This window comes from Gopherus evgoodei, chromosome 6, assembly GCF_007399415.2.
Source record: "Gopherus evgoodei ecotype Sinaloan lineage chromosome 6, rGopEvg1_v1.p, whole genome shotgun sequence".
Classification (NCBI taxonomy): domain Eukaryota; kingdom Metazoa; phylum Chordata; order Testudines; family Testudinidae; genus Gopherus; species Gopherus evgoodei.
In genome coordinates this window covers 50,022,174-50,042,106 of record NC_044327.1, presented here as the reverse complement: position 1 = coordinate 50,042,106, position 19,933 = coordinate 50,022,174, and the positions used below count along the sequence as shown (strand labels likewise).

Here is a 19,933-nt window from a genome sequence, read left to right as displayed (position 1 = left end):
GCTTTTACAGATCCAGACTAACACGGCTACCCCTCTGATACTTGACACTACAGCAGGGGTTCTCAAACTGGGGGTTGGGACCCTTCAGGGGATTGCGAGGTTATTACATGGGGAGTTGCGAGCTGTTAACCTCCACCCCAAGCTGCGCTTTGCCTCCAGCATTTATAATGGTGTTAAATATATTAAAAAGTGTTTTTAATTTATAAGGGAGGGTCACATTCAGAGATTGCTATGTGAATGGGGTCATCAGTACGAAAGTTTGAGAGCCACTGTACTGCAGGGTTAAGCTCATTGTGAATAGTGAATTGATTTTGGAGAGCAGGAATATACATTATTCTTCCTCTGTTGCTCAACAGCTAATACCAATACATGTGTGTTACCAATAATGAAAGCACAGTATTGTCAGTGCCTGTTAAGAATATGTCTAATGAGTGTTTTAACTGCATTGTTACATTTGTGAAAGCTTAAAAAAAAGCCCTGTTTTATTGACACTCCTACTTGTTTATTGCAATCTAATAAACATAAAAGCACGTCATTTGTATTTGCCATGGATTTATGTTTTTACTTTCAACATTTATTCAGTGGAATAACAAAGGACAATACTCAAATGAAAATGCTTTTTAGGCAGAATGTAATGCATATTCATTGTGCACTTGGTAAATGAATTCTTCATAAGAACAAAGTACATTAACAAGATGTGGAGAAAATCAACAGACTACATTCTCAAAACATAACTGCATTAAATTGACAAGGATTTTTGACTGGTGAAAATAAATGGCTAACTTTAAATACTATGGATAATTTGAATTGAGTTCATTTTTATGCCACAATGTGGAGCAATTTTTTTTTGATCAAATTAAATAAAGTTAGTAAACAGATAATGTGTTTCTGGTGACTTGGAAGAAATCAGTCAGTTAGTTGAAAAGTAACTTCGTATTTTATTGGGTGCCCTTTACATCTTTATTTATTTCACAAATGTATCTTTCAAGGACAATTACCTTTTTCCTCTTTACTTATGAGGTGTGACTATTCTAAGAGCTTTTCTTGGTGATATCGGTTCCTTCATGTCTGTCTTGTTCAATATACAACTGATTTTGACAGATATTCTTTGATATATCTAAAATCACTTTTTTTCAGATGAAGTGAAAGTATGTGACCTTGAAAGAGACTAGATAAAAATTTTCACAAGACAGAAAGTAGACTTCATTGGGGCAGCTGTCACGCAGCTGCAATAATGCACCTGTTATAAAAAGTCACTGAGACTATGAATGTTAAACAAAATAACTGAAAAAACATAAAAACATGAATCTCCCTACTCTCGCTGTGTTCTTTATCTGTTAAATTTAGAGAGCATTTGCCTTCTTTCGTGCATTATAGTATACATTTCTAATGACTTTTCATGTATCCAAGATGTTTCCATTTCTAGCAAAATATTTCTTATATTGAGAAATGACCAATGGGATATAGCAAAGCAGCCTTTTCTAGTTCTAAATCTAAATGGCCTGATACTGATCTCACTGGTGTAGAAAAAATGTATTTCTTTTGATGTCAGTGTTACACTAGGTGAGAAAAGAACCAGGGCTGACTAACTACATCATAATTAGTGGGTTTTCTTTCCTAAGATTAACTTTATTCATTTTCCAGAATAAAATGAACTAATAATAATTTAAATGAATATTAAACCATACAGATTGCCCTTAATAGTGGCTTAAAGCTATAGTCCATCTTGGGGTAGCTTGAAAGTCCTGTCCCTCACTCAGTAAGACATAATGGGCTTGATGCTCCTCTCACACTAGTATATAGCAGGAGCAATTGCATTGAACTTAATAGAATTGCACTGGTGTCAGAATACTATGAGATCAGAATTAGGCCCAAAACTTCCAGGTCAAAAGGCTGCAGTGCTACCTTTTTGCAAGCTTCAGAGTGTACTTTAAGTAACATTAGTAATATTTAGAGGCTATGCCCCCTCAGAACCACTCACTCTGGGGAGTCTACTGCCAGCAATGGTGCAAATTTGGAGAAGTCCTGGCACTTGGGAGAACAAGGAGTACCACTTTTAACGGGGTCCTGAGTTGGTGTGTAGTGGGGAAGGGAAGTCTTCCTTCACACTTTATGCATGCACTATGAAGCAAAATAAATCCCTTGTTGTCTAAACATACAATTACAAGTTATCTTTAATTTCTTTATTGCTAGGGTCTGAGGTGGTTGATTTTGATGGGAAAAGTTGCCTGCTCTACAGATTCAGTCAAAAACCCATGACTGCTCTGAAAGATGTGATTTCTCTGAAGTTTAAAACAATGCAAAGCGATGGGGTTCTACTGCACAGAGGAGGACAGAATGGAGATCACATCACATTGGAATTAGTAAAAGGAAAACTTTCTTTATTCATTAATTTAGGTAATGGTTATGGGATGTATAGTCTTGCTGCACCCATTAGATGTTGTTGTGTCAAAAATTCCTGTATATTAAGCTTATTTTAACCTATTGTATGCCATAAGTTAGGAGCCCGTTTAAATAGCAATATTCTTTTATAAAATGATTCTCACAGTTTGTTCTTTTTCTCATCTCAAGGTGATGCTAAAATTCATTCTGCTAATATTACCCTGGGCAGCCTTTTGGATGATCAGCACTGGCATTCAGTCCTCATTGAACACTTTAACAATCAAGTAAACTTTACAGTGGATAAACACAGTCATCATTTTCATGCAAAGGGGGAACTCAATTATTTGGACCTTGATTATGAGGTGTGAAAATTACCTTTCATTTATTACATTTATTACCTTTGTTATGTAAATGTAATGAAATAAGTGCAGGGAAGAGAACTGTTTAGGGAATTTTATAAGAATTCAAATGTTGGTGAAGTTTATATTTGGGAGAAATGGATCAGATAAATGTCTTCTTACCATACTTCTGCAAAACTGTACAGGACACTACTGTGACGGATTGGGTCACAGAAATCCTGTGAGGACTGCCACCTGATGTGCTGAGACTATTTTCTCTGGCAGCTTGGGACTTCAGTACCCTGTCTTGTTGAGCCAGAAATGCTAGCCTGCTGCAAACACAGGCTTAGGTCTGAATCATGTCCCCCAAAAGCTGCAGATTTAACTGAAAATGGCTTAGAAAGTGTTCCTGTCTCTAGCAACCAGACAACCAGTTCCCAATGGGATCCAAACCTCAAATAAATCAATTTTACTCTGTATAAAGCTTATACAGGGTAAACTCATAAATTGTTCGCCCTCTATAACGCTGATAGAGAGAGATTCACAGCTGTTTGCTCCCTCAGGAATTAATTACTTGCTCTGAGTTAATCAATAAGAATTTTATTAAATATAAAAAGTAGTATTTTAGTGGTTCCAAGTAATAACAGACAAATTAAAGTAAATTACCAAGCAAAATAAAACAAAAACACTCAAGTCTAAGCCTAATCCAATGGGAAACTAAATGCAGGTAAATCTCATCCTCAGAGATGTTCCAATGAGCTTCTTTCACAGACTAGTCTGGATCCACAATCAATCACATCCCTGGAATCACTGTCCTTTGTTCCAGTTTCTTTCAGGCATTTCTTTGGGGTGGAGAGCCAGCTAAAGACAAAATGGAGGGGTTTCCTGAGCCTTTTATATTCTCTCTCTTGTGGGCAGAAATCCCTTTGTTCTCTTGTGCTAAATCACAGCAACAGGATGGAGTCTGTAGCACCTGAGAAAGTCACACATCTATGGATGATTCAGCTTTTTGCAGGCCAACGCCATTGTTCACATGTTAGTTTGAGCATTCCCAGGAAAGCTCAGATGTGGATTGGCATCTCCCAAAGTCCATTATCAGTTAAGCGTTTCTTGATAGGGCACTTACTGAGAATAGTGCTTTCTCAAGAAGCTGACCAAATGCTTCACTGAGGCTACTTAGAATCAAACAAATACATAGCCAATATTCATAACTTCAAATACAAAAATGATACACACATACAGACAGCATAATCATAACCAACAAACTACAACCTTTCCATAGACACCCCACTGGGCTTCCTCTGTACAAGAACTGGTGAAACTATAGGACCCTGGTTGCAACAATGATCTGTATGGTCACAGTTTATGTCAATAATGTCAAAACTGTGTCAATAGATCATCTTTTTTGCTTCTATATTCATTATTATTTTTATGGTGGTTTCTAGTAATATCCAAAATCCTGTACAAACATATAAGGAGGTATGATTTCCCATCCCCAAAATCATACCACAAGGTGTTGGTCAAAGAAAATTCACTTGGCAAGGTTCATCTCTGAAATCTTTAATTTTAAAGTTCCATTTACCGCAAATCTAGAAATGAACAAGCATCTGAGCCTCACATCTTCCACACATCTTTCCCATTTCTGCAATTTACAGGTTTTTCTAAAGGAGTGTATATAAAGTACTGCAGAGATTTTCAAACACTGGTCCCTGGAGCAGTTCTGTGGAGTGCTGGCTGATCTCAGGGTGCTGGCTCCCCTCCTATTTTCAGTTGAGAGAAGCAAAACAGATGAATGGGCGCAATAAAGGGCTTTGATCCTGTTAAGTGTTTAACACCCTGGCCTGAATCCAGCAAAGTGCTTAAACACATACTTAAATTTAAGCACTGAATATCCTATTACTTCAACTGGATCATTCAGATGCTTAAAGTTAAGCCTTTGCATGCTTAAGTTCATTGGATCGAAGCCAGAGTGCTCAGCACCATGTAGGATCTAGCCCAAAATGAAGAGTTTTAGCTGACAGTCTAATAAAATACTTTTTTTCATTAAGTTGGCTAAAAATGCATAAGCATGTTTTATTACTTTTCCATGCAAATGATTGCTGTAGTTGTTACAAGGATGTTATAAGATCTAAAATGGAAGGATAAACTGGCCAAGAAATAATCTCTATATTAAAATATAATTCACGCTTGAAAAAGTTTGAAAACTCCTGCTGTTTGCTATATATGCCATTTACTTCAAAAATGTAAAGGTTTTCTGAGTTCTAAAGTAAGTTACTTTTTCTTGATTTTTTTTTCAATTAAAACTCCTGAAGAGCCTCTTCAGGAAAATAAAGGTTCTAAGGTTAAATTATTTTTTAATGCATACATATTTTATATGGTTTACATTTTGTTAATCTATATTTTAAGCTGATAGATTTGATGACAGCAAAGAGCTAAAAAAAATAGATTGATTCACAATTGGCCAATTTCTATCTGCTGCTGCTATACTGTTCTTAAAATTTATCATCAGCTTTGCAAGCAGATTTTCAGGAAATTACTTAATAGTATTATTGATTTCTCTTCTCTTTCTAAGCTCAGCTTTGGAGGGATCCCACTACCTGGAAAATCAAGGTCATTACCACGCAAGAACTTTCATGGGTGTTTTGAAAACCTTTATTACAATGGAGTAAACATTATTGATTTGGCAAAGAGACGTAAACCTCAGATCTATATTATGGTAAGGATTCCTACTGGAAGAAAAAGTCAATCTCAAGTGTCCTGTAATAATAACCCAAAGCTTCTCATCTTTTGATACATAGAAAATCAAATCACAGTCTAAATCAAGTAATGTGGGCTAGAAGATGGCTGCTTCCATGTGAATTTCAGCAGGCTGAGGATTTCCATCCTCAGTTCTTTTTTCCTAGAGGCAAACAGAATTTGGGTATTTGTGCTCTGGGAATGCTGAGGTCAGACGGTGCTGCTTCTATCACACAGAATTGTAGAGAGGTCAGAGTACAGCGGTGTTGTGGCCATGTCCTCACCACCTGCCTACTAGAAAGTGCCAGAAGGGTTTTTTTATGTTTTTTTTTTTCTCCTCACCAGCACTCAGGAGCATTTTGTCTTACAGAAGCTACTTCTGCAGCACGTAGGCATTCACATGCTTTTCTCCATTTTAGACTGCCTTGTGTCTGAAGAGAGATAATTTAGCCTGGTATGTTTTAATTTATTTGCCATGGTACAACCAAGAGCTGTGACTAGACAAACCGCAACCAGTTAGAGGTTTGGTTTCAGTAACTTATCTGACCTATCCAAGCCTGTAGCATCCAGATATTTGGACTGCAAAACTCACTGCTGCATGCTTTCTTGCAAGGGTTGCTATAATTACTGCTGCTTCTCAGGGCAATAATATCACATGAGCAGTTTTTTTGAGGTTTTTGGAATTTCCACTTCCAATGTTAGCCAGAAGCAAAGAATTGAAAAAGAAAATACCTATAAATAAATAAAAGATTTTTCCAACCTCATAATGTTTCTCTTTGAGTTGGGGCCAAAATATGGCTAAACAATCAGGTCAGTTCCTCTCTCTCTGTCCCATAAATTGGAATATCTGAGCCCTTCTCGGCTTTAATTTGTTTTACTTGTTGCATGAACCTGTTCTGAAAACATTGCAGAAGTTCAATAACAAATGATAGAAAACAAATAAGTAGGTAGTATCCTTTCTGATTGCCTCTTTATGGGAACTTGTTTAGTAAGATGCAGTTACAGAATAATTGAACAAGAGATCAGAAATTACATCAGCTTCATCTCAAATAATATAAACTGCTGTTTTATTTTAGTTGAAAAATATTTAGGAAGTGTCTTAGGGTTTTAAAAGTGCTAGAAAATATGGGCTACAACAGAATGCCTGCTAAATAGGCAGTGTGTTCGTTTGATATGGTATCAGGCAGCTGTCCAAATGATGTGAAAGGAGACTCTGCAGATGGTAAAGCTTTTAGCTTTTAACAAGTTTTATTAGTCTGATGATTGCCTTTTCACTGTGGGTCAACTCAGTTTACTATTCACTTTTCTGTGGTTGCATTCATAAACAGAGAGCTTCCTCCCCCACCCCCACTGACAGTAAAAAACAGAGTAGAGAAACTTATGGTATGTCTACACAGCAAAGAACAATCCACAGCTGGCTCATGGCAGCTGACTTGGGCTGTTTTATTGCTGTGTAGACTTCCAGCTCAGGCTGGAGCTCGAGCTCTGGGACTCTCTCACCTTGCAGGTCCAGATATCTACACATCAATGAAACATGCTATAGCCCAAGCATGGGTGTCTAATTGCTGTCTAGACATAATATTGCCAAGGTCAGAAGCAAGTGTGTGTTCCAGTTTCTCTCTGGATTCTTCAAAAGAAAACATATTTTACTGATTTGGGGATGTATATTTTCTTAAAGAGATGTTACAACCTGGCAATGGTAGGGCATAGTTCTATATACCTTAGAAAATGTAAAGGTTGTTGTGTCAACCAGGAAAAAAAAAAGTTGTTTAATTGCTTGGAAAAAAAATCGGTTAGTGCAGTGTTTCTCAAACTTTTGTATTGGTGACCCCTTTCACATAGCAAGCCGCTGAGTGCGAGCCCCCTTATAAATTAAAAACACATTTTTATATATTTAACACCATTATAAATGCTGAAGTGGGGTGGAGACTGACAGCTCGTTACTCCCTGAGGGAGCCCGACCCCCCAGTTTGAGAACCCCTGATATAGTGAGATTTTTATTTATAGCTTGAAAGATGCCAGCAAGTGTTTTAGATCATATAGTTCGTATTGTATGAGTATCAAGAGTCATAAAATGTTCTCTAACTAGCTCTCTCACTAATCTGTGGAAATCTGCTGTTGCTGTTCTGATCCACATATCTTGTAGCACTAGTTATAACTGTATGTGTACTGTAGGATCCCTGTTTGCCAACTGGGCACATTGCCTTTAGCGCTACTAAATTCATGCTTCTTATTAGGGTGCTGCTCAGCCTGGTGCAGCTGAAGAAAGAGCTTTTACTGCACAGCTGTGGGCATAAATAGTCCCTTCTCTTCTGGTCAGCTGTGGTGGGGGGATGGGTGAGTGTGGGAATTGACTTCTATGCTCTGATGAAGAACCTAGAGAATTTTTCTTTTGATGTCTGATATTCTTATTTATTCATAGTCCTACTTGAATTTTGGACTAAAACATCCAAAATGAATATGAATTCAACAATAGCCTTTGTTTATTGTCATGATGAACCATAAGTGGTATGGTATCCACACATAATTTCATGCAACTACATGTAGAATGAACTGTGTTTCTCAGAACATTCCCTAATGCTCCATTTATTTTATTTATTTTCAGGGCAACATGTCCTTCTCTTGTTCAGAGGCACAGATGGTTCCTGTCACTTTTCTGAGCTCCGGTAGCTACCTAGCATTGCCTGCCACATCAGCACAAGATGAAGTGTCCATCAGTTTTCAGTTTCGCACCTGGAACAAGGAGGGACTTTTGTTGTCCACTAAACTACACCAGACTTCCGGTGGTGTCCTCCTTTATCTGAGTGATGGGAAAGTTAAAATGAGCATCTATAAACCAGGAAAATCACAAAGTGACATCACTGCAGGTAACAGAAAATTAATTTCTATGCATAAATGTGTCGCGTGAGCTATTATATTTGGATCAACGATCCATTCCAAGGGTCCAGTCCTGGAACTCTTGTTCATGTGAGTAATCCTTGCTCATGTGAGTATTACGCCTGAAGATTTCCAAAGCAGTGTTTTTTTTCCCTTTTCTGACATACATTCATATGTGCACATTTCAAACTACTGACAAATTTCCCAGGAAACAAATTACTTGCATGACTGTGCATTGCAGAATCAGGACCTAAGTCTGCAGGTACTTCCATGAATCCCTTAATTGTAGAATTTGAGCATCTTATCTTATTTTCCATCTGGGAAAGGGAAATCAGTTAGACTATTAGACTATTAAGAAGCTAATATTTGGCAATGTTCTCACTAGAGATTATGTGATTCCTTTTGATACAAAAATATTTGTATTACAGTAGTGCATAGAGGCCCCACTTAAAAGTTGTTAGGTACTGGGTGGACATGTAGTAGGAGCCAGTTCCTGCCCAGAGGAGCTTACAGTTCAAATAGATAAGACAGACAAAGCAGAGGGCAATCAGTGAAACAGAGATTTTCTCAAAGACCCCCACTGGGTCAGCAACGGAGTTGAGCATGGAACCGAGGTCTCCTGAATTTTAGCTCAGTGCCCTGTCCACTAGGACACACCATTTCTCTGTCTGTGATGTGATCCCTCTTCTCCATTATCTATGCCAGCTGATACAGAATGCTAATTCCTGGGTGTGGGGGTGAGGAAATATTAAATATAACTCTACAGCTCAATATCTCTTCACATGTCTATAATGATGAAAATAAGAATTTTTAAACAATTGATTATTTTAATTCAGGAAAAGATTGCATGCCAGTAATGGTAATAAGCAATGTTGAAATATGCATAAAGACGACAATCCTGCTCTTACTGAAAATAAGTGGGGGTTAGCTATTGCTATCAGTGGGAGCAGGATCAGTCCAGTGTGTGTTTTAAACTAAAATAAATGATGTACAGAGAGCACCATTTTAGTTACTACCAAACTTCCCCAAGCTCACCATCAGAAAATGTTAATTCCACAGTAAGAGTGGCAATGATGTGTAGTTTACTGAGATATATTAGACTTCTTCAGAAGCTGTTTCAATCACAGCTCAATTATATGATACATGTTAATGAAATGGCTTCAATGCAATGTCACTTTAATAGGCCTGCTAAAGGTAGTATGACTTCTAACTAGACTACTGACATGTATGTATGACAAATTAGTAAACTATAAAGTGGCAGTAAAAATACATAACATATTCCCGATTGATTGAAAATCCTCACAAAAAATCTTGAAATGCTATATTAAAATGTGATTTAGCTTTATTATGTGATGAATACAACAAGCCCTCCATATGGTCTGAGATATGGAATAACATTTATCTATGCAAATGCAGAGCACTACCGCATTTCTTAAACAAATAAACAAACCTACAACTCCTATTCTCTCCTAAAGCAGGAATTATCTAATAAAACCATACTGTGAACTTCTTCTTGAGCTTTGAAGTGTTTGTTGTTGCTACATTCACTGAAGCAAATCAAGTCTGCATTTGGAGATTGAATAATTAAATTATGGATGGTTGGACAGGTTTGTTCCCCTACAGGCAAAGACTTATGACCTGGCTTTCACACATACAAAATTTGATAATTAAATCAGAGCATATTAGTTTCAGTATAGTTCTCAGAATATATTACCGTGAGTTTTTTAAAGATTTTTTGAGTCATATAAAAAGGAGAATGGCATATTAAATTCATGAGTGATTAAGTTATAATAAGCAAAATCCTTCTTTACAGACGAGTTGTTTCATATCTTTTTTTCCTTTGAAGCCTCTTTTGCAAGTTGGTCATCAAATGTTCAGAAAGCAATAGAACACAGTTTAAAGAAGAAAGGAAGAAATGAAACAAAGTTAATTTGTGTTCAATGATGAGTCCAAATTGAGTTACAATATGGATGAATGTTCGAGATATTACTACCCAGTTTATTAATGTGCACTGCCTTTTTAAATATGTAATTTTAATTAAATGATTTTTAAAACCATTACATTCAGATGCTGTACTTCAGGTTAATCTACACATTATTGTCTTCTAGACCTGCTCAAAGTCTTTCATTACTTACTATAAGCCATATACGCTGCTGTGTGTGTGTGTGTGTGTGTGTGTGTGTATGTGTGTGTGTGTGTGTGATCTTCCTTCTGTCACGGGTGACCTCACACAGAACTCTGGGTGATATTTTGTAGAAAGTGTAATTGTAGAACTCAGATACTACCATACTACCATATTGGTGGCCTACCTGACCACCTACATGGCTATGTGTATTTTTTTAAAGGTTATTGCCCTAATAGCATGATTAAAATCACCATTTTCCTCCTCATTTTTGTGTGTGGGGGGGATTGTTGTTGATTAGTTTGTTTTTTGTGAAATGTTTCTTGTCAAAATTCCACAGAGAGATTTAAAAATATCCAAAAACATACAATTTCTATCAGCAAAATTTACACTGGTGGCCACTTGACCTCTGCTGCAGACATTCAGCACTACACTACCCCTCCCACACAAATAACTAGATTAATGAACTGAATATATTTATGTCAATATCTGCAGTGGAGGACTTTCTCTGGACTGTTTCATTTTACCTCTCCCACTGGCATTCTATAGCATTCAGGTCTAACCAAGGGACTTTATTGAGGTCCTTACTCCAGGGTGGGCCGAATGGGTGTGCAACTCCAATAGCATCCTTCTGGATGGCATTCTGTCCAAAGTGGAGATGAGCTATATCTCCAGACAACTTTGTGTATTTCTGTGCATGCCCAATAAATTACAATAAACAAGTCAAACGTGTAGATGGTGTTGTGAAAGTTCTATTACCCATTTCCAATTGACCAAATTAGTTCCTCTACTTTAATCACTCATGCAGGCTGCCTCTTTGTGACAGAACATTCTGTAATCTGCACTGTTCAAGTACTTGTGATTTTCATTGATAATATTTTGAAAATGGAATCCTATAAGAGCAGAAAGTTTATTGAGCCTGCATGCTATACCAAGGATTAGAGACTGATGTAGTTTGTTAGACTGTAAATCTGTTTCAGTCTGAATGAAGACATTAACCCAAAATCATCCCAGCATGGCAAAAGGCAGTGCCGAAAGGACAACTCAACAGGCTGTTGGGGTATATGACATGTTGAGGAACTTGAGCTATGTCAAAGGATTGTGTCTGTTATGTTTTCTTCATTTCTGTTATCTTAGGCCCTCAAGGCCTTATGCTGTTCTTTGATGAATGGGAAAATGGCTTATATGCAAACATTATTTTGTTTTCAAAATTTGTGTTTGGCCATTATAAAAACGTGGTATGAAGAACAGAAGTTTTGTAGAATATGTGCTACTTATATTCTCTTCCGTCACTTGAAGGGCAGCCCTACAGTGGGTAGTGTAAGGGAACTAATTAAATTCCTGGGAAATGGGAAACATTCTTACTTAGATTTAACTTTGTCTTTTGATGTCTTCATTTGAATGATCCAAATCCTATGTTTTGGCATACTTAGCTCTTCTTTGATAGAAACATTCTGCATTATTTGTTCAGTTGTTTGCAAGAGCAGATTAAAAGACTTACATTTAGAACTGTTTTATCTGGTTGTGGTTTTTGGTGTTTTTTATTTGAAGTTTATAAAACACTTTGATACATGTGATTAGTTCTATCTGTGCAATAGTACTAAGAATATCATGGAAGATATGGAAAAAAACACCTGATAGGTCTAAATCAGTGGTGGGAATCTTGTGGCCCATAAGAGTAAGCTGATTACGGGCTGTGAGACATTTTGAGGATGTTGACCATCTACGGGCATGGCCCCCTGTAGCTCCCTGTGGTCGCGATTTACTATTCCCGGCCAATGAGAGCTGGGACAAGCGGTGTCCAGCATGTCCTTGTGGCCCACTGCTTTTCGCAGCTCCCATTGACTAGGAATGGTGAACCGTGGCCACTGGGAGCTGTGGTGGGCTGTGCCTGTAGATGGTCAACATCCGCAAAATGTCACACGGCCCGCAATCAGCTTACCCTGATAGGCCGCAGGTTGCCCACGACTGGTCTAAATACTTCAGTATAAATCCAACCCTATGATGCTACATAACTGTCTATATAAGAGTCATATTTTTCTAGTGCCTTGTCCAGTCCAGTTTCAAATATTAAAGTTGTCAGTAGCCAAGGCAGTCTTGTACTCCCTTTATTCTGGAACAACCCTATACTAAGCCAACCCCCTGAAGGCTGCTATCAATTACACTGTCTGCCAATGGTCCCAAGGGTTGTTTTTTGTTTTGTTTGTTTTTTTTGTCATCTGGAGATCATTAGAGTGCAGGGAAGCTCTACACTGGCAAGAGAAGAACAGTGGTTGCTATGACAGTTCTTTATTACCAAAGGATCCCACTATAGTGGGATGATCTTTCTATGGTCAGGTACAATTATTTTAGTGCTGCTTTGTGTCTACCATTGTGGCAGCACAAGGGAGAATCTGGGCTAAGGCTTCTAATATTTCCCTTGGGAAAAATAACACATTCTGTAAATAGCATTAATAGGAAGTTTTCCTGAAGAAGATAATTCACAAATCAGTTTATTCTGCAAGATAATGTTATTTATGCTTGTGACCAGGCACTGAGGCCCCTGCTGAGTCTTGTAATTCCTACCACACCCTTTCCCAGAAAGGAGCTGTGGAGGTGAGTCCTCCAAGTGGCCTAGAGAGGCTGCTTGGGAAACAGCCAATTAAAGAGAAGCTGCAAGGGGCAGTCAATCAGGGCCCAGCAGGCTCACATGAAAGGAGCTCCAGGGCTAGAGTCAGTCAGTTGTTGTTGGGAGCTTAAGGACTGAGACTGGTGTACCCAGCTAGCTGAGGACCACAGACAGAGCAGTTGCTGACAGGGACTGGGGAAACAAGAAGGAGTTCTTGGCTCGCTGCTGGGACTGAGCACAAGATGTCAGCCCTCTGGTAAGGGTGAAGCAATTGTGAAGGTGCTGCATCCACAGGGAAGTGGCCCAGGGAACTGTAGCAGCATAGTGAAGAGTTAAAGGGGACACAGTAGCACATGGCTTCTATTCATAGGGTCCATAGGCCCCAGCAGGAATAGTAGTTGGGCCTGGATCCCACTCACCAGCTACAGATGGAATGACCTTATTCCCAGAGAGGGGAGTTGAACTAACCTCAGAAAGGAGATTGAAGACCCCAAAGAGAATCAGGGATTAAACTGTATTGGGCTTTGATACATCTCCCAGAATGGAAACTGAACTGTATAGTGACTCAGGTGGACAAAGCCTTGGGGTACAGCTTGATACCAGGGCTAGGACTGTATAAAGACATCATTTAGGACACCAGAAGGGTTCTCTTGGACTCATACACTGGAAAGGGTGTGTTTTATGTCTCACACAGCCTGAGTACCCAAAATCCTTGAGAAATCTCTGATGAGTCACCACGACTAAGAGAGGTGCAGACACACACCTGGTCACAGGCTGCTCATGAGACGTCGGTGCCACCATGTAACAGAGCTTCTAACTACTGCTAGAGCCACCAGATCTGCCACTTAAATATTTTGTTTCCCTTTTCTTGGGAAGTAAGGAGGCGCACACTTTAGATCTTCAGATACCCTCTTTCCATTGAACATCGCTGGTCCAAAGAATCAATGTCAGCATTTTGGCAGAATGGCAGTAAACAACCCCTTTTGCTCTCTGGCACTGAGTTTTGGAACGGATTCCTCCTTAACAAGGCATGAGGGCAGGACAAGACAATCTATAGCCCCAGTTCTCCTGAGATTCCGCCTAAGGAGAGGATATAGCAGAATTCTAATTTGAATAGAGAATACATTTCTCCTTTTAGAGTCCACAACAATTGTGCTTGTTGGAGTGGAAAAACAGGGAAAGACAAAAGATAGGTAAGTCTAATGTAGAGAAACAACATGTTAGTGTCCAATATATTAGAGAACTTCTTCACAGACAATATATCCATGTGGATATACACCTCTCGTCATTCTGCCAAGGTCTGTGAGACAGATTTATATGCTCAGTGTGTGCTGCTGTGCGAGTTAAAACTCTCTTATGTGCTTGTTTTATAATACATCTCTACCTCGATATAACAGAAATTCGGATATAACGCGGTAAAGCAGTGCTCCGAGGGGGCGGGGCTGTGCACTCCGGTAGATCAAAGCAAGTTCGATATAATGCAGTTTTACCTATAACACAGTAAGATTTTTTGGCTCCTGAGGCAGCATTATATCGAGGTAGAGGTATACTTTAAATAATCCTGGTTTATGAGTAATTTAGCCATCTGAACCTTTTCTTCCTTTTTGTTATGTTTTCCTTTCTCTGTTTTTAGCATAAATGTATGCTTCAAATTGCTTGCAATTTTTCCCAGAATACACACCAAATTCTATAGAAATAAATGAAAATAAATAGGAAAACCAGTTACTCAAATAACACACAAATTTAATCTCTCTGCAGAGTATACAAGTGAAGAAAAGAGCCCTTAATATTTCAAGGGCTACATCATTTGGTCCTGATTCAAAAGACGATTCTTATTCAAGACTGCACTTAAGCATGTGGATGGGGGCTTTAGTTTGTTACCTGATATATTCACCTATACAATTCTAGTTAATATCAACTGGTCTTATATGCCTGAACTCCTGGTAAACAATCTCAAGACATCTTCCCCAAAGTCCCTATAAAACAGACAACCAAACAAAAATAAATAATGTAACATTGACATGACAGTTCTATTAGTAATCCCAGCATTTACAACATTTTGATATTGTTGTGGGTTTCCAGGTAATGGCTGCATTTGATTTTCAAAGATTAAATAATGTCCTAGTAATAGCGACCATAATGTTGTGTGCTATCTGTAAAGTACTGTCATGATTATGTCTTAACTGTAACCTTCTTAGACTGAGAGGGGGCATTTTCTGTTGGTGTAGTGTTTATGGAGAATTCATTCCATTATGCATGCCAGGTTTTTCTGTTAGAGTATTAATTATAGCAGCTGGATCATGGGAGTTCATTCCAGGTTGGGAGTTTTACTGAAGAGTTCATTTAGTCATGGTTAGAGAAGCTGCTTGCTTTGTTCTGTGAGTAGCAGGGTCTGTGGAATCTTAATCTGAAATTGTATAAAGCATCTGTGTGCTTCTTTTCAGAAGCCCCTACTCAGTTAGGACACAAAAATAGGCACTAACTATAAAGAGATGTGTTATTGATAATTAGGAACATCACTTGCCATCCAGGGAGGGTATTTTAACTATCAAAAGCAAGGAAAAGGAATGGAAGAAGTTCTGTGTTTTCACGATATAGTGATATCCCCTCTTTCTTTTTTCTTTCTTTGTATATCTGAGTAACTGTAGTTTATTAAATGCTGATCATATTCTTTCCATTTAAAACCTATGAAGATCAATTTTAATAAATAGTACTTGTAGGTGTTTCCGCTTACTCTTGTTTTTCCTCCTAGGTATTGGATTAAATAATGGCCAGTGGCATTCAGTTTCCTTGTCTGCCAAACGAAGTCGTATGAATCTAATGGTGGACAATGACGTAACCTCATCTGCTCATGCTGCTGTACCTACACATATTTATTCAGGAGACACCTACTACTTTGGAGGTGAAAAATGCTATTTCTGTTTATATTTATAACAGCCTATTGTCCGAGACCAATGCAGGTTCGAGTAAGTTTTTGATCGAGTGAAAATCAAAACGTGACAGACTGAAAGTTCAAACCAAGTGGCTGTTTATTAATGGGATAAATTATAACTTGGGCTGGGGTGGAGCACTTTTACCAACTAGCAATACTATCAGAACAAGAATCTACACACAACTTGAAACAATCTATTTACATCCAACAACAAGAAATCAAACAATCTATAATTAACTGCTTACTAAAATCCAGAACAGATACACAAAAACTAAATAAACTGTGCGCACATTAACCAAATACTGTAAAATACAACAATTAACCACAATAGCAATTAATACAGCAATTTAACTCTCATATACTATATACACAACTTTGCACCAAATAACAATAATATATACAGTTCTGTACCAAATAAGGAAGGGAAAAAGAGAAGAGGCTAAGCAAACAGAATATTCACAGAAATTAGAATGCAAATACCATACTCCAGGTGCAGCTGACCAGCAGTACAGACACCAAGGGCATGACAAATTGGCGGGAAATAATCCTGACACGACATGAGCCAGCAAAATCTGCAGGAGACCCTTCTAGCTGGAAGGGGGATCCAGGCCTTCCGGCTAACATGTGGATACTCCTGCAGATCTTGGGGTGAGACATGGTTTTATTCGAAAGCTCTCTTACTCGTGTCAGCATCTGATTGGTCCCCAGCTCCTTCGCCTTCCAGGTTCCGAGCTGGAGCCCTCCATGTAAACAGGATCTGCATACAGCACACTACCCTTATGCACATGGCACACTGGTATTTTTGCACAAGGCACTAGCCTGACCCTTAGGTGACTAGGCAAAAAGGCGGGAAAATGCACACGGCACTATAATGTAGCACACTGCACTACGGTGTTGCACCTGGTACCAATGTGACCTTTTGACCGACAATTGGCCATACAGATGCCATGTTTGAGCATAGGCTTAGGGCTGCGACGCCTATAAAAAAACAATGCTTGTTATTCATGGCCTACATTTTCAAATGTGCCTAATCATTTGGCTTGCCTCATGTTTCATTTTCTCAACTTGAATCTCCTTAAAGAGGCCTGACTTTCAAGTGTGGCTGCTCAGCACTCTCTAAAACTCAGTCTGGGAACCCAAAGTCATTAGGCACTTTTGAAAATATAGTCCCCTATATTGCACTGTTATAACAATTAGGGCTGTGGTTGGCCCTAAGAATCAGGAAGTTTTATCCCCTCCCACCTAACCATGCGAAGAGGAGCTCTGTCACAGGAAATAATCAAGCCTGGGTTCACTGCAGCATCTTTTTCTGCTCCTAATTATTATGATGTTGAGATATAGTAATGGCAATTATCTGCAGGTGTTAATTTTCATTGCTGCACTCTCACTTAGGTGGTAACTAATGTGTACGGCTGTAGTGAAGTTTGTGGTGTCTTGAAGTTTTGAGAGCATTTGAAAAATAATTAATTATTGGCAGTTCTGTTTGCTTCAGCAGTAAGTTGTACTTTAATGTCTTAGTTAAAACGCATACTTACTTACTAATGGAACTATCCCCTGGAATATTATGTATATTCATTGTGTAATTGGCACCTTTAATTGGCACCTGTAATTGGCCCCTTTAACTTGTCTTTTACTATTTATATAGTAGTTGTGGTATTTGCAATATTTTCTGTACTTAGTATGATGAATTCTCTTGTGGATTTTTCATCCTGGAAGTTTTAAAATCAATATATAGGATGTGTTTTTGGTTTTTTTTCCCTAAAAGGTACTCTAGTTCAAATGATAATTAATTCAGGGGAGATCTGTAGCCTGTGTCAGACTAGATGATCACAATGATCTCTTTGGCTTTATAATCTATGAATCTAGGAATTGTAAAACTCACTGTAACTATTTAAATGGCTAATTGCTGTAAATACAAATTTCATAGATTCTAAAGCCAGAAGGGATCATAATGATCATCATGGGCAACATTTTTAGAAGGACCTACTTCCCATTTTCAGAAGTGACTTAGATTAATATGAAGGCTTCTTCGGATACCAAGGTGTGAGGTCCACCATGTAAAAAACTAAATAAATAGGCAGAGATTGATAATATCTGTTATATTTTTGTTTAAACAAGGGGAAAATCTTGTTTCATGTTTGTATTTTCTGCACGGCTCTTGGCTCTCGGCTCTCACATCTCTGATTATGTGCTTTGCACCGGTGAACACTGCAGAGCTAATAGCACAGGTGTCCACGTCAGAAGGGACATGGGCAGTTTTAAAAAATGACATAACCAATTAAGCTGTACAACAAAACACTTCTGTGCATCTTTTGGGGGTAAAATTAATGCCAAAACCACTGAAATCTCTAATTGACTAACCACCCCTCAGCTTCTCTGAGTATAGTTTTATGATCAAGTCAGCAGCCTGTACAATATCATCCAAACTTGGGAAATAGCTGATGAAAATCAACAGAGTTTGGAACACCCTTTCTTTTTGTCATGTCATGTCGGAATTTGTTGAAATATGTAGTGTGTCTCTGTACACCTGTATAAATATGAAGAGAAGCATTCCAGTAAAAGAATGTATTTTCATAGGGAATACAAAATATTAGAGAGATTTAATCTTTGCTAAGAATCTGTTTAATTCGTTTGGAAATTCTTTAGGTTTGTCGGCAAACACGAGCACAGATCACACAGGAGTCAAGAAAATGCCAAATATTCCAGTTCTTGTACTTGGAAATGGTAGTAGTGATTGGCAACTGTAAGGACGAGGAGAAATTAATGAAAAATACATATTCACATTGGGTGAACATTGCATGATTTATGGAATTATTGCTTTCACTTTGATATATTACTTAGAATGCTGACCACAAGCCTGAAGATCACTTTCATTAACATTAATGTAAAATATTTATTCTTTACTAATAGAATGATGAGAAGACAAAATATTTCAAAAGACAAAAGGTTATGAAAGAATATGAGACTAGATTAAATTTATTCTGGAGAAAATAATAGAACTTCAGAATGCTATGAGGAAAAGAAGTAATTGCAAAATTAATTAAACTTCTAATGATCTGTGAGCTAGTTCTTTTAAAAATGCACAATTAATTGTAAATATTCAATTAGTGATTGTCTTACCACAAGTTACATAAAACCTGTTTAATAAAACAGATCTTTAAGGTTCTTGTGGGTTATTATTTTACACATAATATTTTATTTATTATAATAAAATATATTTTTAAGGTTCTGGGAGGGTAATTTTGCCCTCCCTTGGACTCTTGCAAATCCATTGACATGCAAGGATGTGAATTAGGACAGAATTGCTTATTTTTTCCATGTATAAAATCTTTAGTCCTATTGAGTAGTATATGATTAAAATGTTGTAATTCTTATGTTCCAATACTGATGAAGTCCTAAGCACGTTCAACTCCTATACAAAACAATAAGAGTTAGGGGAGTCAATGCCTTGCCGGAGAAGAAGCTCTTGTTTTCCTTCATGTTCTGTAGTATACAGTACTTTTTGAAAATCTCTCCAGGCTTTCAGTGCTGTTTTTCCCTCACTTCAATGTATTCCTTAGTTTTCATTTTCCCATAGAATAAATGCCATCATTCTTTTGCAGGATTTAGAAAATACCTATTAGCTCAATGGAATGTGGAAGTGTCTTTAAGTCATTGCATGCAAACATTAGGAGACAAGAAGCTCTTTGTTGGATCTCACCCAGGAGGCCATATTATTTGATTAAGAGCAAAGTAGCATCCCTGTGCATCCTTCCTCTTGTAATGTTGACCTCTGGAAGAAAGCCAGCAAACAAATAAATTGGAGGCATATTTTGTCATGTAGCTGCTCAGTAACCTATTACTGCTTTGTATATCAAAGTGAATGAGTCCTAAATGGAAGTCCCCTTCTCTCCAAAAACAACCTGAATACTACAGTAGATAACTGATTTACATATAGT

General features: G+C 37.9%; 1 protein-coding gene across 1 annotated transcript in view; it reads left to right on the top strand.

Annotated features, from left to right (window-relative positions):
• LOC115653793 (contactin-associated protein-like 4) overlaps nucleotides 1-19,933 on the top strand; it is a 292,466-nt gene that overhangs the window by 196,592 nt on the left and 75,941 nt on the right. The window contains exons 5-9 of the mRNA XM_030567453.1: nucleotides 2,194-2,397; nucleotides 2,572-2,744; nucleotides 5,293-5,436; nucleotides 8,062-8,323; nucleotides 15,816-15,965. Of these exons, the coding sequence (XP_030423313.1) occupies nucleotides 2,194-2,397; nucleotides 2,572-2,744; nucleotides 5,293-5,436; nucleotides 8,062-8,323; nucleotides 15,816-15,965 (933 nt within the window). The remainder of the gene's footprint in view (nucleotides 1-2,193; nucleotides 2,398-2,571; nucleotides 2,745-5,292; nucleotides 5,437-8,061; nucleotides 8,324-15,815; nucleotides 15,966-19,933) is intronic.